Source organism: Periplaneta americana, chromosome 13 (assembly GCF_040183065.1).
Source record: "Periplaneta americana isolate PAMFEO1 chromosome 13, P.americana_PAMFEO1_priV1, whole genome shotgun sequence".
NCBI lineage: Eukaryota > Metazoa > Arthropoda > Insecta > Blattodea > Blattidae > Periplaneta > Periplaneta americana.
This window is the reverse complement of record NC_091129.1, coordinates 46,328,870-46,351,481: the sequence shown is the minus strand read 5'-3', so window position 1 is coordinate 46,351,481 and position 22,612 is coordinate 46,328,870. Positions and strand designations below refer to the sequence as shown.

Here is a 22,612-nt window from a genome sequence, read left to right as displayed (position 1 = left end):
CAGTGCCGAATGACACAACTTTGAATGTGTTACGTAACGTAGCTTATTATTCAATGTGCAATAAGAATATAATTCTGTGTGTATTATTATTATTATTGTTATTATTATTAAACATTCTTACATGGCTATAAATATTGGAAGATATACAAAGTACTTCAAAGGATCTATATTATCATTTTTTCTCGAAAATTACATGGGATTGGATGTTCATGAAGAAAATGTCGGTACCAAAACCTGTATAAGAATCAACTGATGGTATTTCCATTTTCAGGAGTAAACTGGTAGTAAGAGTAACACGAGTTAACTGTGAATTTTCAAATGAGAGACTAGGTGTGTGATGCATCTTTGTATAAGACGTTTAAAAAGAAACAATGTTTTATTACAACTTTGTTTTCTAACTTTCATTTTTATACACATTCAAAGAAAATAGAAAAAATAATTTGTGAAACGGTTATCTCCATTTTCTTATGAGAGATATTGTAATAAAGAAAAACAGAATATTGTGATATTGGCAACAGTCATGCTCAATGCCTTCAGGTTCCTTTGGTACAAATGACAAGGAGTAACTAGAATAGCCGAAATTATCTTTTTTTCATTACCCAAATTCTTTGTTATGTGTCTCAGAAGAAAACGTTGTTATTTCAATTTTGATGTGTACAGTTTATTCCCAAGACATTTCTCTTTTGAAAGAAGGAGTTTACCAACATCCTAGCCTAAAATTACGACAACAACAAAAAATACTTAGCATCACTGAATTTCTTTAATACACTACTCTAAACTAGTACAATACAGATAATCCAGGCCTTGAAAGCAAGTCGATTACCAATCGAGAAGTCAATTTCTACAGTACTTTATCTTGCACTGAAAGAGTCAATGTTGTTCCTTTTTCAACAGCAATGGCCTTCTATCTATGGTTTTGCATTTTTATAAAATTCCTTTTACAAATGAAATTATTATTTTTAATTATGGCTTATTTAACGACACTTGCAACTGCAGAGATTATATCAGCGTCACCGGTGTACTGGAATTTTGTCCTGCTGGAGTTCTTTCACTTGCTAGTAAATCTACTGACATGAGCCTGTCGCATTTAAACACACTTAAATGCCATCGACTTGGGCCAGGATCGAGCATAGAAGGCCAGACCTATACCAACAACACTACTGAGGCCGGTTTTACAAATGAAGAAGCATGAGATGATGATACTTGGAGAATGCCGCGCATGTTTGCGCTGAGAGATATCCAATGCGCATCCATCATTCTTACAATGTTTTTCAACGAATTCTAAATCTTGTGCGCACAACCGGTCTGGTTCACACGAAGCATAACAGAAGTGATTGTATCAGACGATCTGTGAGAGATAATTCCGATGACTCCACAAAGAGGATTGCCTGCGTCTCAAGATTTACACCAACGTTCAATGAGAGCAGAGAATTCTCAATGATAATCACTTCCACCCGTACCCTGTCCTTGGTCATCAAGATCTTAGGAGAAAATACTTCAAGAATCGAGTTATTTCCACAACTGGTTCGTGCACAAAAACGGTTCTTTGCAGCTCAGTATTCTGTGAAATGACGAGGTCACTTTCAAAAGTAATGGGCAGGTAAACATTAGTAACGACCAATACTGGTCTGCGATTAATCTACACTGGCTGGTTACGTCAAGCAGATAACCAACATGTGTGGAGTCTCAACACATGAGATACATTGAATAGTTCAACCTTCGCAGACATTCTCGACAAGCTCTACCAACTCCTCGGTGATGTTCTTCTTGCTGGTAGGATAGCAATAAGAATGTGGTTTTACTCATAGCTGGACACCTTGCTCAAGGTGGAGTGGAAGAGAAGGACCGTTAGCTTGGCCGTCCTGGTCTCCTGACTTTTCTCCAAATGACTTATTTTGCGAAGACAAATTAAAGAAATCGTCTATCAGGTGTATCCAACAACAAGGACAAGAAATGAAATATTAGAGCAACCTGTGGGTCTATCAGTAGTGCTGAAGTCATCCGAGAAAGCCAGGATATAAAAAAGAGATCGCATCGTTGTTTAGTATAGTATTGTGGACATTTTGAGCACTTCTGAAGAATGATGTGTGAGAATTAGTGTTCCCAAAATTACCGTTAATTTATCTGTTTTCTTTGATCATGAATAAGAAAGTTAGAAAAAAAAGATTGTAGTAAAAGTTATTCCTTTTCGAAGTCCTAACTATAGACATCTTACAACACCTTGGTATTCATTTGAAATTTCAAATTGTCCCAGGTTACTCCTACTGCCGGTTTGTCGAGGTAAATGGATTTACTATTAATAGAGTTTACATATTACATTTTGGTAATAAGCTTCTTTTTGTGAACATTCAAAGTGTCCACACTTGTGGAGTAACGGTTAGTGCGTCTGGCAGCGAAACCAGGTGACCCAGTTTCGATTTTCGGGCGGGGCAAGTTACCTGGTTGAGGTTTTTTCTGGGGTTTTCCCTTAAGCCAATATGAGCAAATGCTGGGTAACTTTCGGTGCTGGACCCCTGATTTATTTAACCGGCATTATCACTTTCATCTCATTCAGACGCTAAATAAGCTAAGATGTAGATAAGATGTTGATAAAAAAAACACCCAAAGTCATGTAGTTTTCTAGAAAAAAGGGTTAAACATGAACCTTGAAGTACTCTGTAGATAGATAAATGTGCAACTTAAGCCTGCATGCATGCATACCTTGTGCTCGCGGGAAGCCAAGTGAGAAGCTTTGTATAATGCTTTTAGAACGTATATTAAACATTTAAATCATGGTTTTACAATTCGCGGGTGCTCGTGTAGAGGGGTTAAGTCTGAAATTGGCTAAAATGAGATAAGTACAGATTTCAACTTCCCACGATTACTTCTACCTTGTGTTAAAGGGGTTATGTGATTTTTCCATCGATGACGGATTTGCAGTGCTCCATATTTTGTGGCAAAGGGATTATGTTCAGTGCTAAATGAGACAACTTTACATATCTCTTTTTGCAACTCAGACGTTAATGTGTGAAATGGGTTAAGTTCACTTGACTCTGTTTGTACCGTGGAAATTCATTTGTTTGGGATGTTATGTTGACTTATCCTCTTTAACTGATTGACATGTCCACATAATGAACAGAGATATGATTGGCGACAGGAGAAAATTAAAACTGTAGTAGATGCTATAATATTTGTGCAATGTGATTAGGTATTACAGAGGTTTTCCCCTACTGTAAAGTGAATATCGGACAATCCATAGCGATTCATCGGACTTTATGCTAAACATCATCGCGTAATAAAAAATTACATCAAAGTTAAATAATCTCGTAATTGATACCGGTCTTTAAATAACCAATTAAAAAGTAATGAATATTGTTCTCTTTGAAGTAACAACTCCCATTTGTTAACCTTTCCAAACTCAGGTGGCAGCCCTCAACCTGATGTGCCCGAGTAATTTCTAGATATATTTAGTAGTAATGATTCGAATATCGATCCTGATTTTATACCAAAAGACTGATATGGACATGTCTTCTTGTGACTCAGAAGAAGCTTCATCAGTACGTGGTAAAATTTCACATGTGCCAGTAGTTTGTAATGATGAAAGCATGGATGGAAATAAACAATCTGACGATTTGAGTGAGGAAACTGTAGTCCAGCTTGCACGGATGAAACGAAAAGCTCCTAAAGAATTATTAGAAAAGCAAGAGGAGATAGTAAGAGAAAAGGGAACACGGGTGTAGAATATGTTACTGAGAAATGGAAAAGTGTTCCTTCAAGGGAATGCAAATCTTTGGGTGAATGTAGAATGAAGTGTTCGTCTCGTTTTAAGGACGACATAAGGAAGAAAATGTTCCGAGAGTACAGGGATTGCAGTTCTCTGATAAAAGGGTCGAATATATATGTGGACTTGTACGATTCAAAGAACCAATCACTGCAAAGAGAAGATCTATCTGTCTCCAAATAAACAAAAGTTTATGTATGTGACTTATGATTAGGCAAATAGATAGTAAATTAGAGCATATCTGCAAAACGTGTTTCATAAAATGGGAGCCTCAACATCTGGAATAACTTCTCCTAACTACGGAGTACTACACCCTCCTTCAAATAAGTGGTCTGAGGACGCTATTGAGAGAGTTCATCAGCATATTTACTCTGTTCCAAAATACGAGCGCCATTACACAAGGAGGGATTCAGAGAAGAAATACCAACCTCCCTACTGTACATTGAAGAATCTGTGCGAGGAATATCAAGTACAACCAAAAATCATCAATCGTGTTGGTCGTCCCAAGTATGAAGAAATATTTCACCCACAGAATATCGCAATAAAAATACCAAATAAAGATACACATGCCAAGTATGGCAAATTTCAAATGCAGCAGGCGGTAGCTTCAGAAGATAAAAAGCTCATAATCAAAGATGCTCTGAGAGTACATCAAGAAGATACTATCAAAACGTACCTATCCAAAGCAGCTGACAAAGAAAAGTCAAGAAGAGAGAGTCAAAACAAGGAAACTGTAGTTTTCAACCTGCAGCAATGCCTCCCAACACCAAATCTTGAGACGTCAAGTAAAAGGCAATTATGGACATATAATTTGACAATTATTCATGATTGTAACATAGGTCAGCCTCACTATTTTATGTGGCACGAAGCTATAGCCAGAAGGAGGTTCAAATCAAATTGTCTCATGTTTATACAAATATGTCTTCAAATGAAAACAACAGATTAGAACAGGCCGCTCTCTATTCCGATATAGCAGGAGGTCAAAATAACAACAGTTATGGTGGCTATGTTTCTTGCATTCATGACAATGGAAAACATTAAAATAAAACAGATTGACCACAAAGTTCTGGTTCTGGGTCACACCCATTTGGAATGTGACTCAGGCCACTCAGTTATTGAGGGCAAAAAAAGAAGACAAGTATATTCAAAATATACCACCTTCATGGCTGGTATCAGCTAGTTAGAATGTGATGAAAGAACATACCATTCAAAGTGACAGAGATGCAACAATCAGATTTCTGTGATTTTGCAGCCTTCCGTGATACAGTGCTGCAGGCAGGAAAGAAGAATTCTGAAGGTGAAAAATTTGTGTGGAAAGAGGTACGTTGCTTTCTTTATTAACAAGGCAGGAACTACCTGGTGAAGTAAAAACAGATTTGAAAGAAGAGACTCCTTTTAAAGAAGTGAGCTACTGCCTTAGAGGCCGTGAATTCACTGAACCCATACGATTTCCCATACATGATGGGCCTCCGAGCATAAGTAAAGAGAAGAAAGAGGATTTCCAAGATATTCGTTACATCCTCAAGACATTTTGGGGATTTTATCAAAATCTCAAAACAGAAGATTTACCAGATGTTCTTCCAGATGAAGATGAGACAGAAGAGTTTTAAATGTTGTCATGTTAGTATTGTTGACATGTTCAACTTTATAATTAAATTATTGTATTATTCTTAATCGTTATTCATTCCATCAAAGAAAAAGAACTCATTTTTCGTGAAAACATCAAAATAAATTATTGAAATATTTTCAGTGATTGTCAAATTAAAGTTATTATTGGCACTTTTACATAATATTTTATTGTTGTAGCATTCAGTCAGTTTAAATAATTCAAACATTGATCTCTTGTTATTAATTATTGATAATTTAAAAAAAAATGGTTGAATCAAATGGGTTAAGTTACGCTTTTTTTGTGCTAAAGGGGTTATGTCAGTGATTACACAATAATATTAATTAATTACTTCGCACCTTTTGATGAATACGATGAATGAATGTAACATAAGCCAAGTAAATATATATTTGGACATTTACAGACAGTTTTCGTGTAGAAATAAATATTTATATCCTGATTTATGAGATAAGTCAATATTACTCACTTTTCAGGAGAGCAAAAACAAAGTTTGAAACTAACCCCCTTTACACGAGCACCCGCGAATTATGGATCTCACACATAACTTGTCAAATTTTTTTTCTGTATTTACAAGCTAACGTCAAGCTTATAGAGTATCCAGCGCTTGAATGTTAAATTTCAGAATTACTAGACATTCATTTTATTTCGCCAAATCTAATTACAATTGTCTTCAGTTCTCACAGAGTTTAGGAAGTTACATTGTATTATGTTTGTGTATCTGGTTTTCCTTACATTGTTATTATCAGTTATAAACATTATTGCCCTTTTGACGCATAATAACCACATTTTTATATACACCTTTCCGCGGGAAAATTATTGATAATATAGCGAACACAACAATTTATCATTCGGCAGCTACAACAGCGTTCACATAGACCTGTAAACAATCATTCTCAAGTCCGAACACATAAAGGGAATTATAAATAATGCATGTATTTAATTTAATAAAGTATACAGTATGAACCGTAAGTAATATCATTAATTTCAGTGCTATTTTTTTTAGATATTTCAAACATAAAAGTGTAATAACATTTTGCTTCCTTTTTCAGATAAAAATTGTTTTATAAGAAATATTTCATAGCTTATTTTGGGAAAACCATTAATTGAATTCCGAATATGCTCAGTCAATTTAAGAAAGCAGTGTATTATGATAATAAATTATTGGAAGAATTTTAGTTTTGTACTTCAAATGTACAAAAATATGATCCTAACAAATATAGACTAACTTTTCGTTCTGCAAAGGAACACACATATATAAACATGTATAATTCCTTTATATTTAAGTTATATATTTAATCATATTCATTTTTTACAGCTAGAAATTCTAATGGACTTGGCAGTGGCTCAAGAACTGGCGGAGAAGTGATTTACGATTCCATTATAAATTTTCTTCGACGAATCGCCGAAATTTTGTCAAGTGCAACAGACAATATTCGTTTTCTTTTTCTCACAGCACTGAGATTAATCAATGAAGTGATTGCACGGATTCCAAGACTATTTTTCAGAGGGAGAAATACGGCGCAAAATGCTATCACCAGAATAATTGCCTTGCTTGCACTGTTTCTACCTAAGATTCCTGGTCCTCTTAGTATTGTGACCAATATTATTAAAGGACTAACAAATGCAGGAAAATCTACCGGCAATGCCATTGGAAACGTCGTTCGAGGCGGGGGCGGCCTCTTGAGCATAGCTTATACTATTTTAAAGAATATCATTGTCAGACCTCTTATTGCTCTGATACAAAATCTACTCCGCTTGCCTAGTCTAGTTTTCAGAACGACCGGTAATGCAGTGGCGAACTCAAGGAACATAGGCGAGGGAGTTCTGAACGCAGCTAACACTGTCGGTAAAACCTTATCGGGAATTGCGAAGGCTTTATTTAACTTGTTTGTAGGTGGGCCTATAAATGCAGTACGTAATACACTGGGTGTAATCGGAAATATCTTGAGGAATATCGTCAGATTCCTTTCGCTAATTATAATACCTAGATTATCCTTCCTTGGACCTTTCAGATTATTTGGAAAAATCTTAGATAACATAAGAAATCTAGGCTCCGCCCTTACTGCTCCGGTAAGAAACATAGGAAAAGGTATAGGAGATATCTTTAAATCAATATTATCTGAAATAATAAACTTCATAAGGAGTATCATCTCATCTGCAATTGTCACAACTTTGAATAACATAAGACCGAGACCTCTTAAAGCGTTATCAAATGCCTTCAACGGAATTAAGAATTCTCTTGGTAAACTTTTGACAGGGATTGTGAACCTCCTCAGAGGTGGACCGTTTGGAATTGTTCGCCGTGCAATAATGATGCTTTTTGGAGCTTTAAGAAACTTGTTGAGAATTATCCCAACGCCTGGAAACCTTCTGAGAACCTTCGTGTCGTGGTTCACAAATGTACTACGAAATCTTCCTACAAACCTTCTCAGCATTGCCAGCATCATTAGTAACATCCGTGCACGACGGAATAAATTAGTAATCACAATACGCGACGATTTAAGACAAATCTTGAGAGGTTTCATTCAAATTCTATTGACATTATTCGCTAATCTCGGAGGAGTATTTGGAATTGCAGCCAATTTTATACTAAGTATATTTAACAGGTTTAATTCGAGTAATAGAAAATCCAGACCAGGTCTTCTGACGGGTGCAATTGATTTCCTGACTTCTAAAATTAATCAGAAAGCAAATGGAGGAGGAGGTCTATTCAGCATTCCTTCTAGAATCGTTAGAGACCTCATATATGTTTTTGAACCCTTAGCAAATGCAGGTACACGTATTAGCGTATAAAATATAATGAACTGCTTGCATACTTGTATATTCAATTATGGGCTATTAAAAATCTTATGACACACTCTGCGGAACCACATTAACATTATCATGAAATACGATATTGCCATTCATTCGCCCATGGCAATTGTTACTTGCAACTAAAATCACTACAAATTTAAAAATCTGTTACTCGACACTAACTGTGTTAGCAACACGAATCCTTAAGTGATTCATTTCTTTGCTTTTTAATTTGTTTTCTATCTCATAGAAAAATAATCGTACATCAGATGACTGTCAATGTATAGGATGCAGAGATTCAGCATTATCATTTAAAATCAAAGAATAATACATTACGGGCCACGTTTAGAAATTCAGTAAGCTAAATCATCTCTCAAAACACCAAATTTTAATCACTTCCGTTAATTTTAATTTCTCTACTTTCTATATGAAATTATGCAATCAATTTAATGCTTAGTTTTTTATCATCATTTATGTTTTATAAAAAACAACTCTCATTCATTCATGGTTTTCTGCCCAAGGGCAGGTACTTGAATGCAGACCCAGCACCCTTCAAACTTCCATATTCCCTCCTTTATCTTAATCCCCGCTAGCCTATAATAAACATAATATTAATAGCTAAACCGAAGTAGTAATTCTTGTGGGTAATTAGTAAATAAAAGAACTTTCTACAGGCAAAAGGAACAACTTAAAATGTAATCAAACAAACCACATTCAGTAGTCAGGCAGAAACATTTCGTAGAATTCTCTTTTTATATTGTCGAAATGATTTCAACTTATCTCACGGAAAATTACAATTTGGCTTTCTTCCAGAGCTTCAATATTTGCATGACGTCATTTTTATTAACAAATTCCTTCCAGTTTTTAATGTGCGCACAGAAAATTATATTCGAAGCCAGGTCGGGAGCACATGTCGGCCAGTAAATGCTGCCACCTCATTCTGTCCAGTAAAAAGTAAAAACGTATAGGTATCAAATGATGTGACTATTATGTTCCGAGTACATTTCGTTGAGTCAATATTTAACAACTATTACAGCAAATCCTACAACTCATTTCATTTTCGTTTAGTGTTCTGCTGAAGGCCATGTCTTTCACTGGAAATTCAGCTTTCTCCAGTATTTTCTATTTTCTGCCCTCCTCTTTGTCTTCTCATATGATCCATACATCTTAATGCCGTCTATCATCTGATATCTTCTTCTGCCCCCAACTCTTCTTCCGTTCACCATTTCTTCCATTGCATCCTTCAGGAGGCAGTTTATTCTCAGCCAGCGACCCAGCCAATTCCTTTTCCTCTTCCTGATCAGTTTCAGCATCGTTATTTCTTCACCCGCTCTTTTCATACAACTTCATTTCTTATTCTGCTGTCCACTCCATAGTTCCATTCTTCTCCATATCCACAGTACAGCTCATTAGGGGAGTTAAAATTTATTTTTGAAGTTTAATCAGCTAATGAAGGCAGAGTCTATAATTTCGTTCCACAAAATTTTAGTCCATATATTAACTCTATGTCGGTAATGACTTTTCGTAATAACAGTAAAATAAAAATCGCTTTGGTTCTGAATTTCTTATACATTTGCTCCCCTCGGAGGTGAAGCATGTTTCGTTAGTGATTAGTAAAGAGTCAATATTTTTATTTACCATTCTGTCATGGTTCTATAGAATATTAATGATCGAAAGATGTCTATTTTTGTTAATTCTTGATGTTTTGCTGCTTCTTATGCGCTAGGAACTAGAGAGGAATAATCATCGTCTTCTGCAACAAAATTTCTCAAATGCTCGTGTTTCTGTCACGAAGAACATTAAGCACAATTTCCACTTTCTTCCAGTTTTCTCCACTCGCTTGATGTTTTCCATTTTTACACATATGCACGGATATTTTATAGTGACAATATCTTCAAATCCTTTATTATGAGTCGGATTCAGTTTCATGAAGAAATTTGTCTCATCGTAATTCACGCGTCCCAAAATTAAATATGTATAATATCATTTTTCCCTTTCAGATATAAACCAGTACAGCATATTTTTAAAACTATAAAAGTGGAAGATATTTTAAGTTTTGCTACTATTGAACAATGGGTTACCATGTTTTCCTAAGCCAATAAGAATCATACGAACTATTAAATAAGCCACATTTTTATGTTTTACAAGTAAACGTTTTCTGGCAATATTAGATACCTTTTTCATACACACAGAAAAAACCTGGTATAGTTAGTGCCTTCCTACTAAAATACTGCATTTATTGAATAAACAACAATCAACAATACTTTTCTTAACAACATTTAAATTTCCAAACTATGGAGGAACGTAATATAAAAAATAAAATATGAAAATTTTCTAGCAATGAGTGACAACAGAAAATTTTTAAGCCTCTAATTATTTCTCATCAGAGGGCAGTTAAGCAACATTAATAAACTCATGGTGAGCAGCATTGGAAAACGCCTGTAGTCTCAATTGAAAAGTAGTGCAGAACTTACGGGCAAAATTTTGAGTGATTCAGTTTATAAATTTGGGCCTAGTGTACATGTAGATTTACTGGGTAAGAGGGAAATCATCACTTACAGGAGTACAGCCCTCATTTACTTCAAAGTTCATAGGACTTATTTTCCATTGTGTATCTTATAAATTCTTAACGTTTGCGAGTATTAATGAATAGGGGAAATCAGGCAAATATGGGCACTGTTAAGGTAATGTCCATGTTACCCTAATTTTTCATGAGCTACGAAGCATCAGACAGTATATTGGTAAACCTGAACTAAGGTGGTGAACCATAGTGCGAATGATGATGCTGCTGAACATGTGAACGCTACAAATACAATTATATATGTGAGTACACTTTGGAAATAACAAAAATAGTGCTGTTGTTGAGTTTTACATGATTTACTGAAGGAATGACAGCCACAAATGTGTGAGTGGTACCGAAAAATTTTACAGGCCAGAATGGTAGATTTAAACATAACAAAAATCCATATGGTAGGAGTTCTGAAGCATGTACTAGCTGGAAAAACTGGTCATTTGTTGAAGTAATACACTAAGGCAAATATGGGCACTGTCATTCAGAATATTATGGGCACAAGCATTGAATGCAATTTTATAAATCGTTCATTCATATTTTTCTATAGAATGGAATTTTAAGAGGTAAATGTCATTTATATAATTGAAATTTTTTCAAGATCTTAATTATCTAAATTATTGTCAAATACTAAGTCCTACTTATTCTAACTTTTCATTCCAATTTAAAGAGAATAACATTAGATGATTTTGTAAGTTCCTCTCAATACCAGGACAGTCGTATAATAATTGTTTATGTTCATTGCTATTATTTTATTGATTATACCCTAATACAAAATTTAGTTTATAGAAATGGAAAGTTATTTTACACAAAAGCTAGAATATTTTTCTTTGTTTTCATTTGTCTGTCTGAATTTTTTCAAAAGAGTGACAATAAGAGTCAATAAATTTAGAAAATCAGCAACTTGAAAGGACTTGAATACTAACGCATATTTTTTCAACAAAATAATGGTTCTTGCATTTGTCCTGCATGTTGAGGAAATTTTTATAATTAGCAAACTAGAGAAAAATTAGTACAGTATGAAGGATTATGCGCTTTTTGGTACGAAGAAGAATATGTTGAGATGGACAGTGATTCATTTTTCTCTGATGACTTCACGAAATAAACTTAGAACATTATTTTGACTTCTTTTGCTCTTGTTCTTAGTCTTTAAGGGCTATATTCATAAACATTCTTAGCGTGAGCTTCCGGTGGATGATCAGCGACCGTATTCATAAGCCAGTATTAGCGATATGATGTAATATGAATCCTGTACAAGTAATCAGTCGATAGCCGGGGCTAGTTTAGCACGCTCGTAGAGCGGGCTAGCGAAATGTCTATGCATAGCACCCTTAGAGATTTATAGCATTTTCAATAACGTTTGTCACTACTTGAGTAATTTTCAAAGTCTTTCTTCTTCACTGAAAATTAATGTAGTCTCAGTAAATACTTAAATATTATTTTTATTTATTTGCTCACTGTTCTGTTACTTCACCAATAACTTTATTCTATGAATGTTTAATGTAGGAAGCATTAAATACATATATTTTTGTATTGAAGATATGCTTGAATATTTAAAATGCATTTAATTTCTTTGGTGCCTACATTACCAACATATATGCCCATATTACCATTACAATATACATAATATGGGTACTTGTAAGGTTCTAGTAAAAAGCATATATATGTAACATAAAAGAATAATTTAAAATTTGAATGAGTTATATCTTTTAAAATAGATATACTCTAATTCTTCTTTAGGTTTTCAAGTGGTTATCATTACTCAAGTCAAGATATAGAATAAAATGCTTTATGGTGCCCATATTTGCCTAACTTCCCCTATCGGTATTTGTCATTGTTAGGATAAAATATAAATTTCTTTCCTAAATTTCTGTAATAGATGTGTTGTTTTTAAATAAAAGTCTGTACTGATGATAAAAATTAAAAAGTGGTTTATGTTTATGTAGGTCTCTGAAATATTTTGGTATTTATAGCTTTGTATCTATGCAGTTGTCTTTTTTCCTGCGCTTTAATTTCCTCTGGCATACAATTACTTAGATTTTTATCTTTAACAATTACTTGATATAAATTATTATGACTATTTATAAATAAATACTACAAACTAATTGAAATAAATGTGTGAAGTAGGCTATATATGTATAAAAACAACAGGCAATTTATTGAAACTTTAACTGTTTTCAGAAATTGGTAAAATTTCTAACAGACACAATAGAAAGAAACCACAAAAGATATTAATGAAGTGTAATGTTTCTAAATATTTTTTTCCAAAGGGAAAATATTTTATGCAGTGTTGTTCCTTGTGGATATAACAAATATTTATAATTTTAAAACTTAGAGATAAGAGAAGTTAATAATTATTTTGTATTAATGTATCAACTTTATTGCTTTACTTGTTATAATAGGGAGAATAAATTGTTTTTAACTTATTCATGAACTCCAGAATTATACCAACATTATCTCCTATACTCCTTCGTTCCCTAGGTCTTCCGAAATTTCGTCTTAGAATTTTACATTATAATAGAATTTTTCATTAATATTTCCAACCACTATAACAGCTGCAGTATCTTTGTAATAGTATCTTCAATACACAAAATTTCTCAAACGGATTTTAGCATTTTCTTTGTAAATTATCTCTTGGTTTCCATAAATTAAAATAAGTAAGCTTTAACATGTACACACATAATGTATGTATGTATGTATGTATGTATGTATGTATGTATGTATGTATGTATGTATGTATGTATGTATGTATGTATGTATGTATGTATGTATGTATGTATGTATGTATGTATGTATGTATGTATGCATGTATGTATGGTTGTATGTATGTATGTATGTGTGTATTATGTATGTATGTATGTATGTACGTATGTATGTATTACAGTGCGCGTCAACGTTTTTGCGGTGTGAAATAAGTAATGGAAACGTTAAGTGCGAGTGTTTTACATTTGCCGCAGTCAGTTTGACAACTGTGCTTGGCAAATGGCTCATGTGACGTGTATACGAAGTAGTACCATTCTCAGCTACACTAGTAATATTCTCACAAACTGAACACTATATATCTAGGACACGTGCCAAAAACGCTGGCGCCAGCTGTAACACTACGATTGGGTATACGCCCGGTGGCAGTGATATATAATATACAATAATATTAAAATAATTATATTAATATAATCTACAATAATTACAACAATAAAATAAAAAATAAACGTAAATTTAATTCTAACTATAAAAAAATAAATGCCATAAATCTAAAGTTATACAAGTAAATAAAAACTATGCTATAACGCCTACTATAAACAAGAGTAAACCTAACTTATAAGTACTTCTATTAAATCCAACCATTAGAGACTGAAGTAATCACATATCACATTAATTAATTACATATCAACTTAATTACATATCACCTTAATTAATTACATACAAACTGAATTACATGACATAGCTTAGATAATTACACTATACCTACAATTAAATTTTCAGTCTAATCTTCGCAACCTTTTCTTAAATGCATTGATTTTGAGAGGATCACCCTGAAAGATTGCCGCAAGTAAGCTGTTCCATTCAATTATTGTGCGATTAACAAAGGAAAATTTTACCACGTCCGTTCTTTGTTTTCTGCATTTAAACTTTATAATATGATCAGCCCTTGCTAAGTATGATGGTATCACTAATCCAGTATTGACGTCGGTCCGTGCTTTGTGTCCCATTTGTGCCTTAAACAATGCGGTCAGTCTGGTTTTTCGTCGCCTTGATTTGAGAAATTCCCAACCAAAGTCTTTTACTATCTCTTCGCCATATCCCTTTCCCACTTTGACATATTTTCCTGCCCTGCGTTGGACCTTTTTTATTGAATCCGTTTAGTTTTATCTGTACGGATCTCAACCTACTGCTCCATATTCCATAATTGGGCGAACAAAGGTTTTGTACGCTAATTCATTTGACCTTCGGTTAGATTGCTTAAGAGTACGCACAGAGAAATGTAGTGCTTTCCAGGCTTTCCTTATGGTATTAGTGCCTTGTTTCTCCCAAATATATACCTAGATATTTATAATGAAAAAGGTACAGATAATTACTTAAAAGAAATTAAGATTCTTGAGACCAGACTGTGTTCGCTTTATGTTCCAAATTAACTAAGTATGAGAACAGTGCGCATAAAGACAATGTTGAGAATAAAATTGTAAACAGTGCTGCAATTGGAAAGAAATTTTAGGGGGTACTGTTGAAATCTCCTTGGTCAGACTAGACTCCATAAGAACTGGTACTGCACTTCTTTTGGAAGATTACTTCTTCGTCATGCAATCTCCTTTGCAGGCCTCCTTCCAGATAGCAGCCACAATTGCATATAAGGCCAGAAATTAAACGTTGACACTAGTGGCCCAACACTTTTTAGGAACAAAAGCCGAAGAACTCTTTTCTTAGAAGAATATTCCTTTTATTAGTGCAGATACAAGGGCGCAACAGGGATTTTTATTTTTTATGCGTCTTTTTATTTTTCTCTTTGTGTTCGATAGACCTACAGGTTTTCTCAAACTCTCGGTAAACAAATCAACAAAAACGAGTGCTTTAAACAATGAATGCGTGCGCAAGGTACTGTAATTTATATTTGAAAACTGGCCATTTTTAATGTTCGTTTTTCTCTCTCCTTGTCTATCCATTTCCTCTAATTTTTTTACCATCTTTCTACAACTGAGATTGGATCCCGCGTGCGCTCTTGTGCAGATATCGTTCATTACGGTAATCCTCATCGACATTCTTTAGTTGAAATTGGAAGAGAATCTATAATATGTAACTGACTCAAGATTCATGATCGCACGAAAAGTAACAATATTTCTCTACTCTTGCAAACTGCTAACATTACGCCTGGACGAGTTTTAAAATTAGTGAATTAGTGCAGCAGAATTCTTAAGGCGCCACATCATAAAATTAGTGTTATGCGAAGGCATCTACGCAAGTTTTGAAATTAGTGAATCGGTGTAGCAGATTTCTTCAGGTGCCATGCCATAAAGTTAGTTAATTACTTATAGAAATACGACGGCATTATGCAAGCTTGAAATCAACAAATCACAACTACCCCTGAAGTGACAGACCATGCTTTTCGTTAAAACAACGAATGGACAAGCGTTTAAGCTTTAAGCAAAGGATATGACATGTCAGCCGCTACTTTTATGCCATATATCAAAATCAAAATGTTTTTCAAATAGCTAACATTCTTCATTTTAAAGCCTATTAAAATTTATTTAAACGTAATTAATATATTTTCGAGTTTATATTTTTTTTCCGATACGGCTACAGCGAGTTTTCATTCTAGACGGTACGGCGTACCGGCCTAACCACAGCACTGATTGTAAACACATGTTATTGTGACTTAGTCTTAATTTTGAACATACTATTATTATTAATGTTATTGTATCTGTATTTTTGTTAAATTAGATTTACCATTTGTTTGAGATCTTATTAAATTATACTATTTTCCTATATGAAAATTGCATAATTCCGTCAAGAGCTTATGTTTAAAGTAACGCAAACCCAAAATTAACGATTTCTAATTTTTTGCTTTTATTAAAAAATAGATATGTATAAAATGTCGTTTCAGTTTCAACACATCTTATATCCCATGTTAATAGATATCTGAATACTGCGTTTATTTGGTAAATGGATTAACTCAAATGTGAATTAATTTTCAATGTGTTTTATATCCATTTCTACCAACTCACTGGTTCTCAAGACGTCACGTTATATGGCGCAGGTACACTGGCTGCTTACAGCTGGTAGCGGACTAGTGTTGAGGGCATATTTTGTGTTTATGAATTTTGATATCTCAGAGTTTAAATCGAATGGGATTATGTGCAAACAATATGTTCTGCAACTGCACATATTCAGGGAGTAAAAAATAACAATCTCTCTAGCCACGACATGAACAATTAGGTCATCAAGTGAAACTGGACAAGATGAAAGAGATAATGATTCTTATGGATTAACTTTAAATAACTGAGAAACTGTAATTTTATTAACAACTGGTAATATTCTTAACGAAAATGACAGTAGTGGCGTTAATTGAAGAAAATGTAATATAATTCATGTTTTGAAGATTTATTTTAAAATGTATATCGCTCATGTAAGTGCTGTAATAACTGGTGGACTTCATTTATAATGAATATTTCAAATGAGGCTATAAATTGTTATGTTTAAACATTTAAAAATAATAAATGTGATAAAAGTTCCAAAACTTTGTAACTCCAGGTTAAACGATGTAATATCACCATTTCTAACGAGTTTTTTTTTAACACAATGTCATTGTATGTATAGAAGTAATAAATGAAACTACATTATAAAACTACATTATAGTCATAATCGCACGTGAATTTAGTTATAAGGAAATAATAGAATGTTAATATCTGAGGTTTTATATTTTATGCATTTGCGTCACTGTGGAAATAAGTACTTCAAATGTGCACTGGCTATAAGTTAGAGTTATAACCAAGAATACGAAAGTGCAGAAGAATTATGTACCTAAAAGATACTCAATAAGTGTGTGTGTCTCTCTATAGGGTTTTGTTTCATGTTTATGGCCCTGAAAGTGAGGTAGGTTTAGATATCAAATAATGTGTAGTATGCATTTCAATTTCATTTGTTACATTCAATAGATCATACATAAAAATTGTAGTTTTAAGACGTGGAACAAGTGAAAAATGATACAAAATGAAGAATACATATCAAGCAGATTAATAAACTTACAAGCAAAATATTATTTATCTTGATTACACAATAATAGTATTATTCATCAGTTGAGTAGAAGATATGAGTATACAGAAACCGGGATAATTCTACTCTTTGTCATTCGAATTTTTTGGGCAACAGACAGTGAATTAAAGACCGCAGCACAAGACCAGTGAAACTAACAGAATGCAGAAGGAAATCAATTTGCATGTTTTCTTGAAATAACGAGTAATTTGATTAGTAGTGTATGTAACGTTCCGTTTCTGACAGGTGCGTTTCCAATTCACTGTGGGCTAAAGCAAGGAGATGCACTATCACCTTTACTTTTTAACTTTGCTCTAGAGTATGCCATTAGGAAAGTCCAGGATAACAGAGAGGGTTTGGAATTGAACGGGTTACATCAGCTGCTTGTCTATGCGGATGACGTGAATATATTAGGAGAAAATCCACAAACGATTAGGAAAAACACGGGAATTTTACTGGAAGCAAATATAGAGATAGGTTTGGAAGTAAATCCCGAAAAGACAAAGTATATGATTATGTCTCGTGACCAGAATATTCTACGAAATGGATATATAAAAATTGGAAATTTATCTTTTGAAGAGGTGGAGAAGTTCAAATATCTGGGAGCAACAGTAACAAATAGAAATGAAACTCGGGAGGAAATTAAACACAGAATAAATGTGGGAAATGCCTGTTATTATTCGGTTGAGAAACTTTTATCATCCAGTCTGCTGTCAAAAAATCTGAAAGTTAGAATTTATAAAACAGTTATATTACCGGTTGTTCTTTATGGTTGTGAAACTTGGGCTCTCACTTTGACAGAGGAACATAGATTAAGGGTGTTTGAGAATAAGGTGCTTAGGAAAATATTTGGGGCTAAGAGGGATGAAGTTACAGGAGAATGGAGAAAGTTAAACAACACAGAACTGCACGCATTGTATTCTTCACCTGACATAATTAGGAACATTAAATCCAGACGTTTGAGATGGGCAGGACATGTACTACGTATGGGCGAATCCAGAAATGCATATAGAGTGTTAGTTGGGAAGCCGGATGGAAAAACACCTTTAGGGAGGCCGAGACGTAGATGGGAAGATAATATTAAAATGTATTTGAGGGAGGTGGGATATGATGATAGAGACTGGATTAATCTTGCTCAGGATAGGGACCAATGGCAGGCTTATGTGAGGACGGCAATGAACCTCCTGGTTGCTTAAAAGCCAGTAAGTACGAGTATATATATATATATATATATATATATATATATATATATACACATACACACACACACACATATATATATATATATTTACAAGTGTCCTTTTATTCATACCTGTTATTACCAATATAGTTTCGTTTTGTAGGACAAAATGTATTTAGCTTCAGATGAGTGGCCGTACCACAATATTAATCTATACTTCAATATACAACGAAAATGTGCAATGTATGACGTTTAAGCTTTTCTACATCTCCAATGAAAGATAGGAATGTTAATGAATAACAGGCAGAGAGCAACGGAAGGGCGTTTTACAACAACCGGCTAAACACCAAATTTTAAAAAATTGAGATTTTGGTATCAAAAAAACTATCATACAAGAAAATAAACTAAGTTTACGCACAATTTTGGAGCCTTTCCTTTAAATGTAATCTCATTATTAAAGAAAAATGTACGCGCCATTGCTCGAATCACAGATTCTAAGTTTAGTATCAAACGGCTACGCACCGAAATCCTCATAAATGCTAAAAGCAAATCTGCATCAAGCAGCTACGTCTAATGTTCCTGTCGCTTACATTGTGATGCATATCTGACATACTTCCATTATCTACCATTGTGGAGTTTGTCACTTTGATGAGACGTCTAAAATATCGTGAATCTGCTGTTATTTTTAAACTATTGAAGTTTAGTCACTCAATTACAAATTTCTAAACTAATAACAAACAGAGAACAAAACCTTATAGACATGTCAATTAAGAATCGTCCTGAAACTGAAGAGGAAATTTTCAGCGCATTACAAGTATGTAATAGTGCAATTATTACATATAAATTGAGAATTTTCTGTTGCGTGAGGCACAGATTATGCAACAGGCCCTCCTTTGTTTACTAAGAGGGCCGAGTGGGATGAGAAATATGAACTGTGATTTGCGCCACCTTTTCGTAATCGTTATTGCGATCACTGATAGATTGTTAGGAACGCACCAGTATAACGCAATACATTAGAATTGTTTATTTGACTTCGACAGATTAATTTTGGCAGCTTTAGTCATGCATCTCTTTATTGTTTCTCGTCACTGAATTGTTTTGGATCACGTACGAGTTTCTAAGAAATTTCATAACTAGACAATAATAGTTCATCATGTTGTCTACATTCCCTTGAATAGTCTGGCGTTTCTTAATATTACTTAATAAATATATGTGTTCCAAAAAAATTTCAAAATTTATGTTTAGTATCCCACACAAATGTATTATTTATTCATTTTCTTCGAAAATAGTACATATAAACAACATTTAATTTCTCATACCTTTTAATTCAGCATGTTCTCTATGCCATAAGGAGTACCGCAATGTAGATATATATTATTAAATTTATTACTGCCCGAAAGGACTTTCGAGCATAACATACACTGTATGCTTCCCATTCTAAATAGCAAAAGAACTATTCCTCTCATTCCATATGGTACGAATATAATCGTTTTAGCTCGTACGTACACAGTGCTTCGACAAGCGAAGATGGCATCACCCAACGTTATAACCCGTCCACTTGTTTTGTTTTTTTTTATACGAGTTGGTAAGAAGATAAAGTTAGGAAGGAAATAGGAATAAGAAGTTGATGTAGCATATTGTAGTAAGCGCTATCTAGTTCAGTGTGAGACCATTTCTCAAATGACTAACCAATTTCCATGGCTGGATGAATGAATTTATTAGATTCTGTCGACCAATAGGCCCACATAATATTCCTTGGTTAGAAACTTAATAAACCATATGTTTCTCAGTTCAGAAATCAGGTCATTTTAAACAGGGTGTTTCAAAAATACGGGACATAATTTCAGGTATGTATTTCCCACATGTAGACAATCAAAATAGTTCATTACAACATGTGTCCGGTAATCCTTCATTTCCGAGTTATGGCCTTCACAACATTGAAATTCACCGGAACGTTTTTCTTTCCGCAGGTCGTTGTCATTACAGAAGATGTTCAAAATGTCCATCTCCTGCTTGAATACAGACCTCACATCGATGTCTCATTGACCTACGAACACGATCCCAAACTCCAGGAGTATTGCGTATGTCCTCAGAACATGCCACAATTCGATTCCGAAGGGATTCCAAATCAGGCACCGGAGACGAATAAACCAATGATTTTAAATGGCCCCACAAGTAGAAATCGAGAGGGTTCAGATAAGGTGAGCGTGGAGGCCAAGCAATTGGACCACATCTATCTATCCATCGATCAGGAAACCTTCGATCCAAGTAACGGCGAGCCGTACGACTGAAGTGTGCAGGAGCGCCATCATGCAAGAAGTGAATGTGTTGACGATTGATCAGTGAAGTGTCTTCTAAAACATGAGGTATGGTGATTTCCAGGAAGTTTATGTACGCCTGCCCCGTAAGTCTGTTTACAAGTACATGGGGTCCAACTAATTCATCACCAATGATACCGGCTCACATGTAGAGGGAGAACCGCACCTGGTGATGAGATGGAACAGTTGCACGTGGGTTTTCATACGCCCATACATGCTGATTGTGGAAATTTGTTATGCCATCTAGTGTGAACTGTGCTTTATCTGTAAATAATACTAAGGCAGGAAAGTTCGGATTTACACCACACTGCTGCAAGAACCACTGACAGAACCTAACTCGTGCAGGGTAATCTGCTGGTGACAGGGCCTGTACACGTTGCAAATGATAAGGGTAGAATTGATACTCTTTCAACTGTCTCCAGACAGTCGTATGAGGAACATTGACTTGCAACGCTACCCTTCGTGTGCTGATAGAAGGAGTCATGTTCACAGCTTCCAGAATCTCCTCCTGTACTTTTGGAGTTGTAGATCTTGGTCGTCCCCCTCCCAAACCAGGAGAGTTAAATTTTCCATACTCGCACAGACGGTAATGGAGACGTACAACAAATGCCTTCCGATCTGGACATTGTCGCTGTGGGTACCTCTCCTGGTACAAACGACGAGCCAGCGCAGCATTGCCGTCCGCCTTACCGTACATGAAGTGTATCTCTGCCAGCTCTTGATTTGAATACATGTCGCACAGTCTAACGCCTACACAACACCGAATGTAACCTTCGCCTCGGAATGAACTGTCAGAGTGCCCTCTTAATGTCTCCTTTGACGGCAACGACCTGCGAAAAGAAAAACGTTCCGGTGAATTTCAATGTTGTGAAGGCCATAACTCGGAAATAAAGCATTTCCGGACACATGTTGTAATGAACTATTTTGATTGTCTACATGTGGGAAATACATACCTGTAATTGTGCCCCGTATTTTTGAAACACCCTGTATTTGAGGTGGTGTCCTGGGAGGACATACCTCTCAAAGTGTACGAATTACATTTTCAGGTAATAGAAGCATATTTAGATTTTATACTAAATCCGCCAAATTAATCCCGAAACATTTCTCCTGAAAGAAACAATTGGTTCAGATTCAATTAGCCTACATGGAAAAATTTAAAAATGAAAAACTACAAATTTTATGCCCATACAAAGGATTGAATTCCACCCGCCCTCCATAAAATAACCCAATTGGTAGTCACTGAAAATGTCATTGGTGTAGGATTTCGCGTTATTTAAAACTAAAAGTAATACCGTCTTTTTCGATGTTGTTGTTTTGTTTAGTAGAAAGAAAAAAATATATAGAGTGTAGGACTACACTTCATTAGAATTTGGTGTGGAAGTTGTGGAAATATATCGTATTAATATTTCACATATCAAAACATTGTCCCTATAAAATTCTTTATAGTATGGTCCTAAATTGTAGTTCCAGTTACTTTGTATGACGTTTATTGCAATATTAAAGTGTAATAGAGCATTAGTCAATGTAGTGTGTATATTACTCCATAACATTAATCAACCACATACACTTCCTATTTGACGCTTAAATGATTGATAACGGTACGCATCAAAATGTGTCACAG

General features: G+C 34.5%; 1 protein-coding gene across 1 annotated transcript in view; it reads left to right on the top strand.

The window, feature by feature from the left end:
• The window catches only part of LOC138711846 (uncharacterized), a 39,250-nt gene extending 26,561 nt beyond the window's left edge, over positions 1–12,689 (top strand). The window contains exon 4 of the mRNA XM_069843108.1: positions 6,703–12,689. Within this exon, the coding sequence (XP_069699209.1) occupies positions 6,703–8,180 (1,478 nt within the window). The 3' untranslated portion in view covers positions 8,181–12,689. The remainder of the gene's footprint in view (positions 1–6,702) is intronic.
• The last annotated feature ends 9,923 nt before the right edge of the window (positions 12,690–22,612 follow it).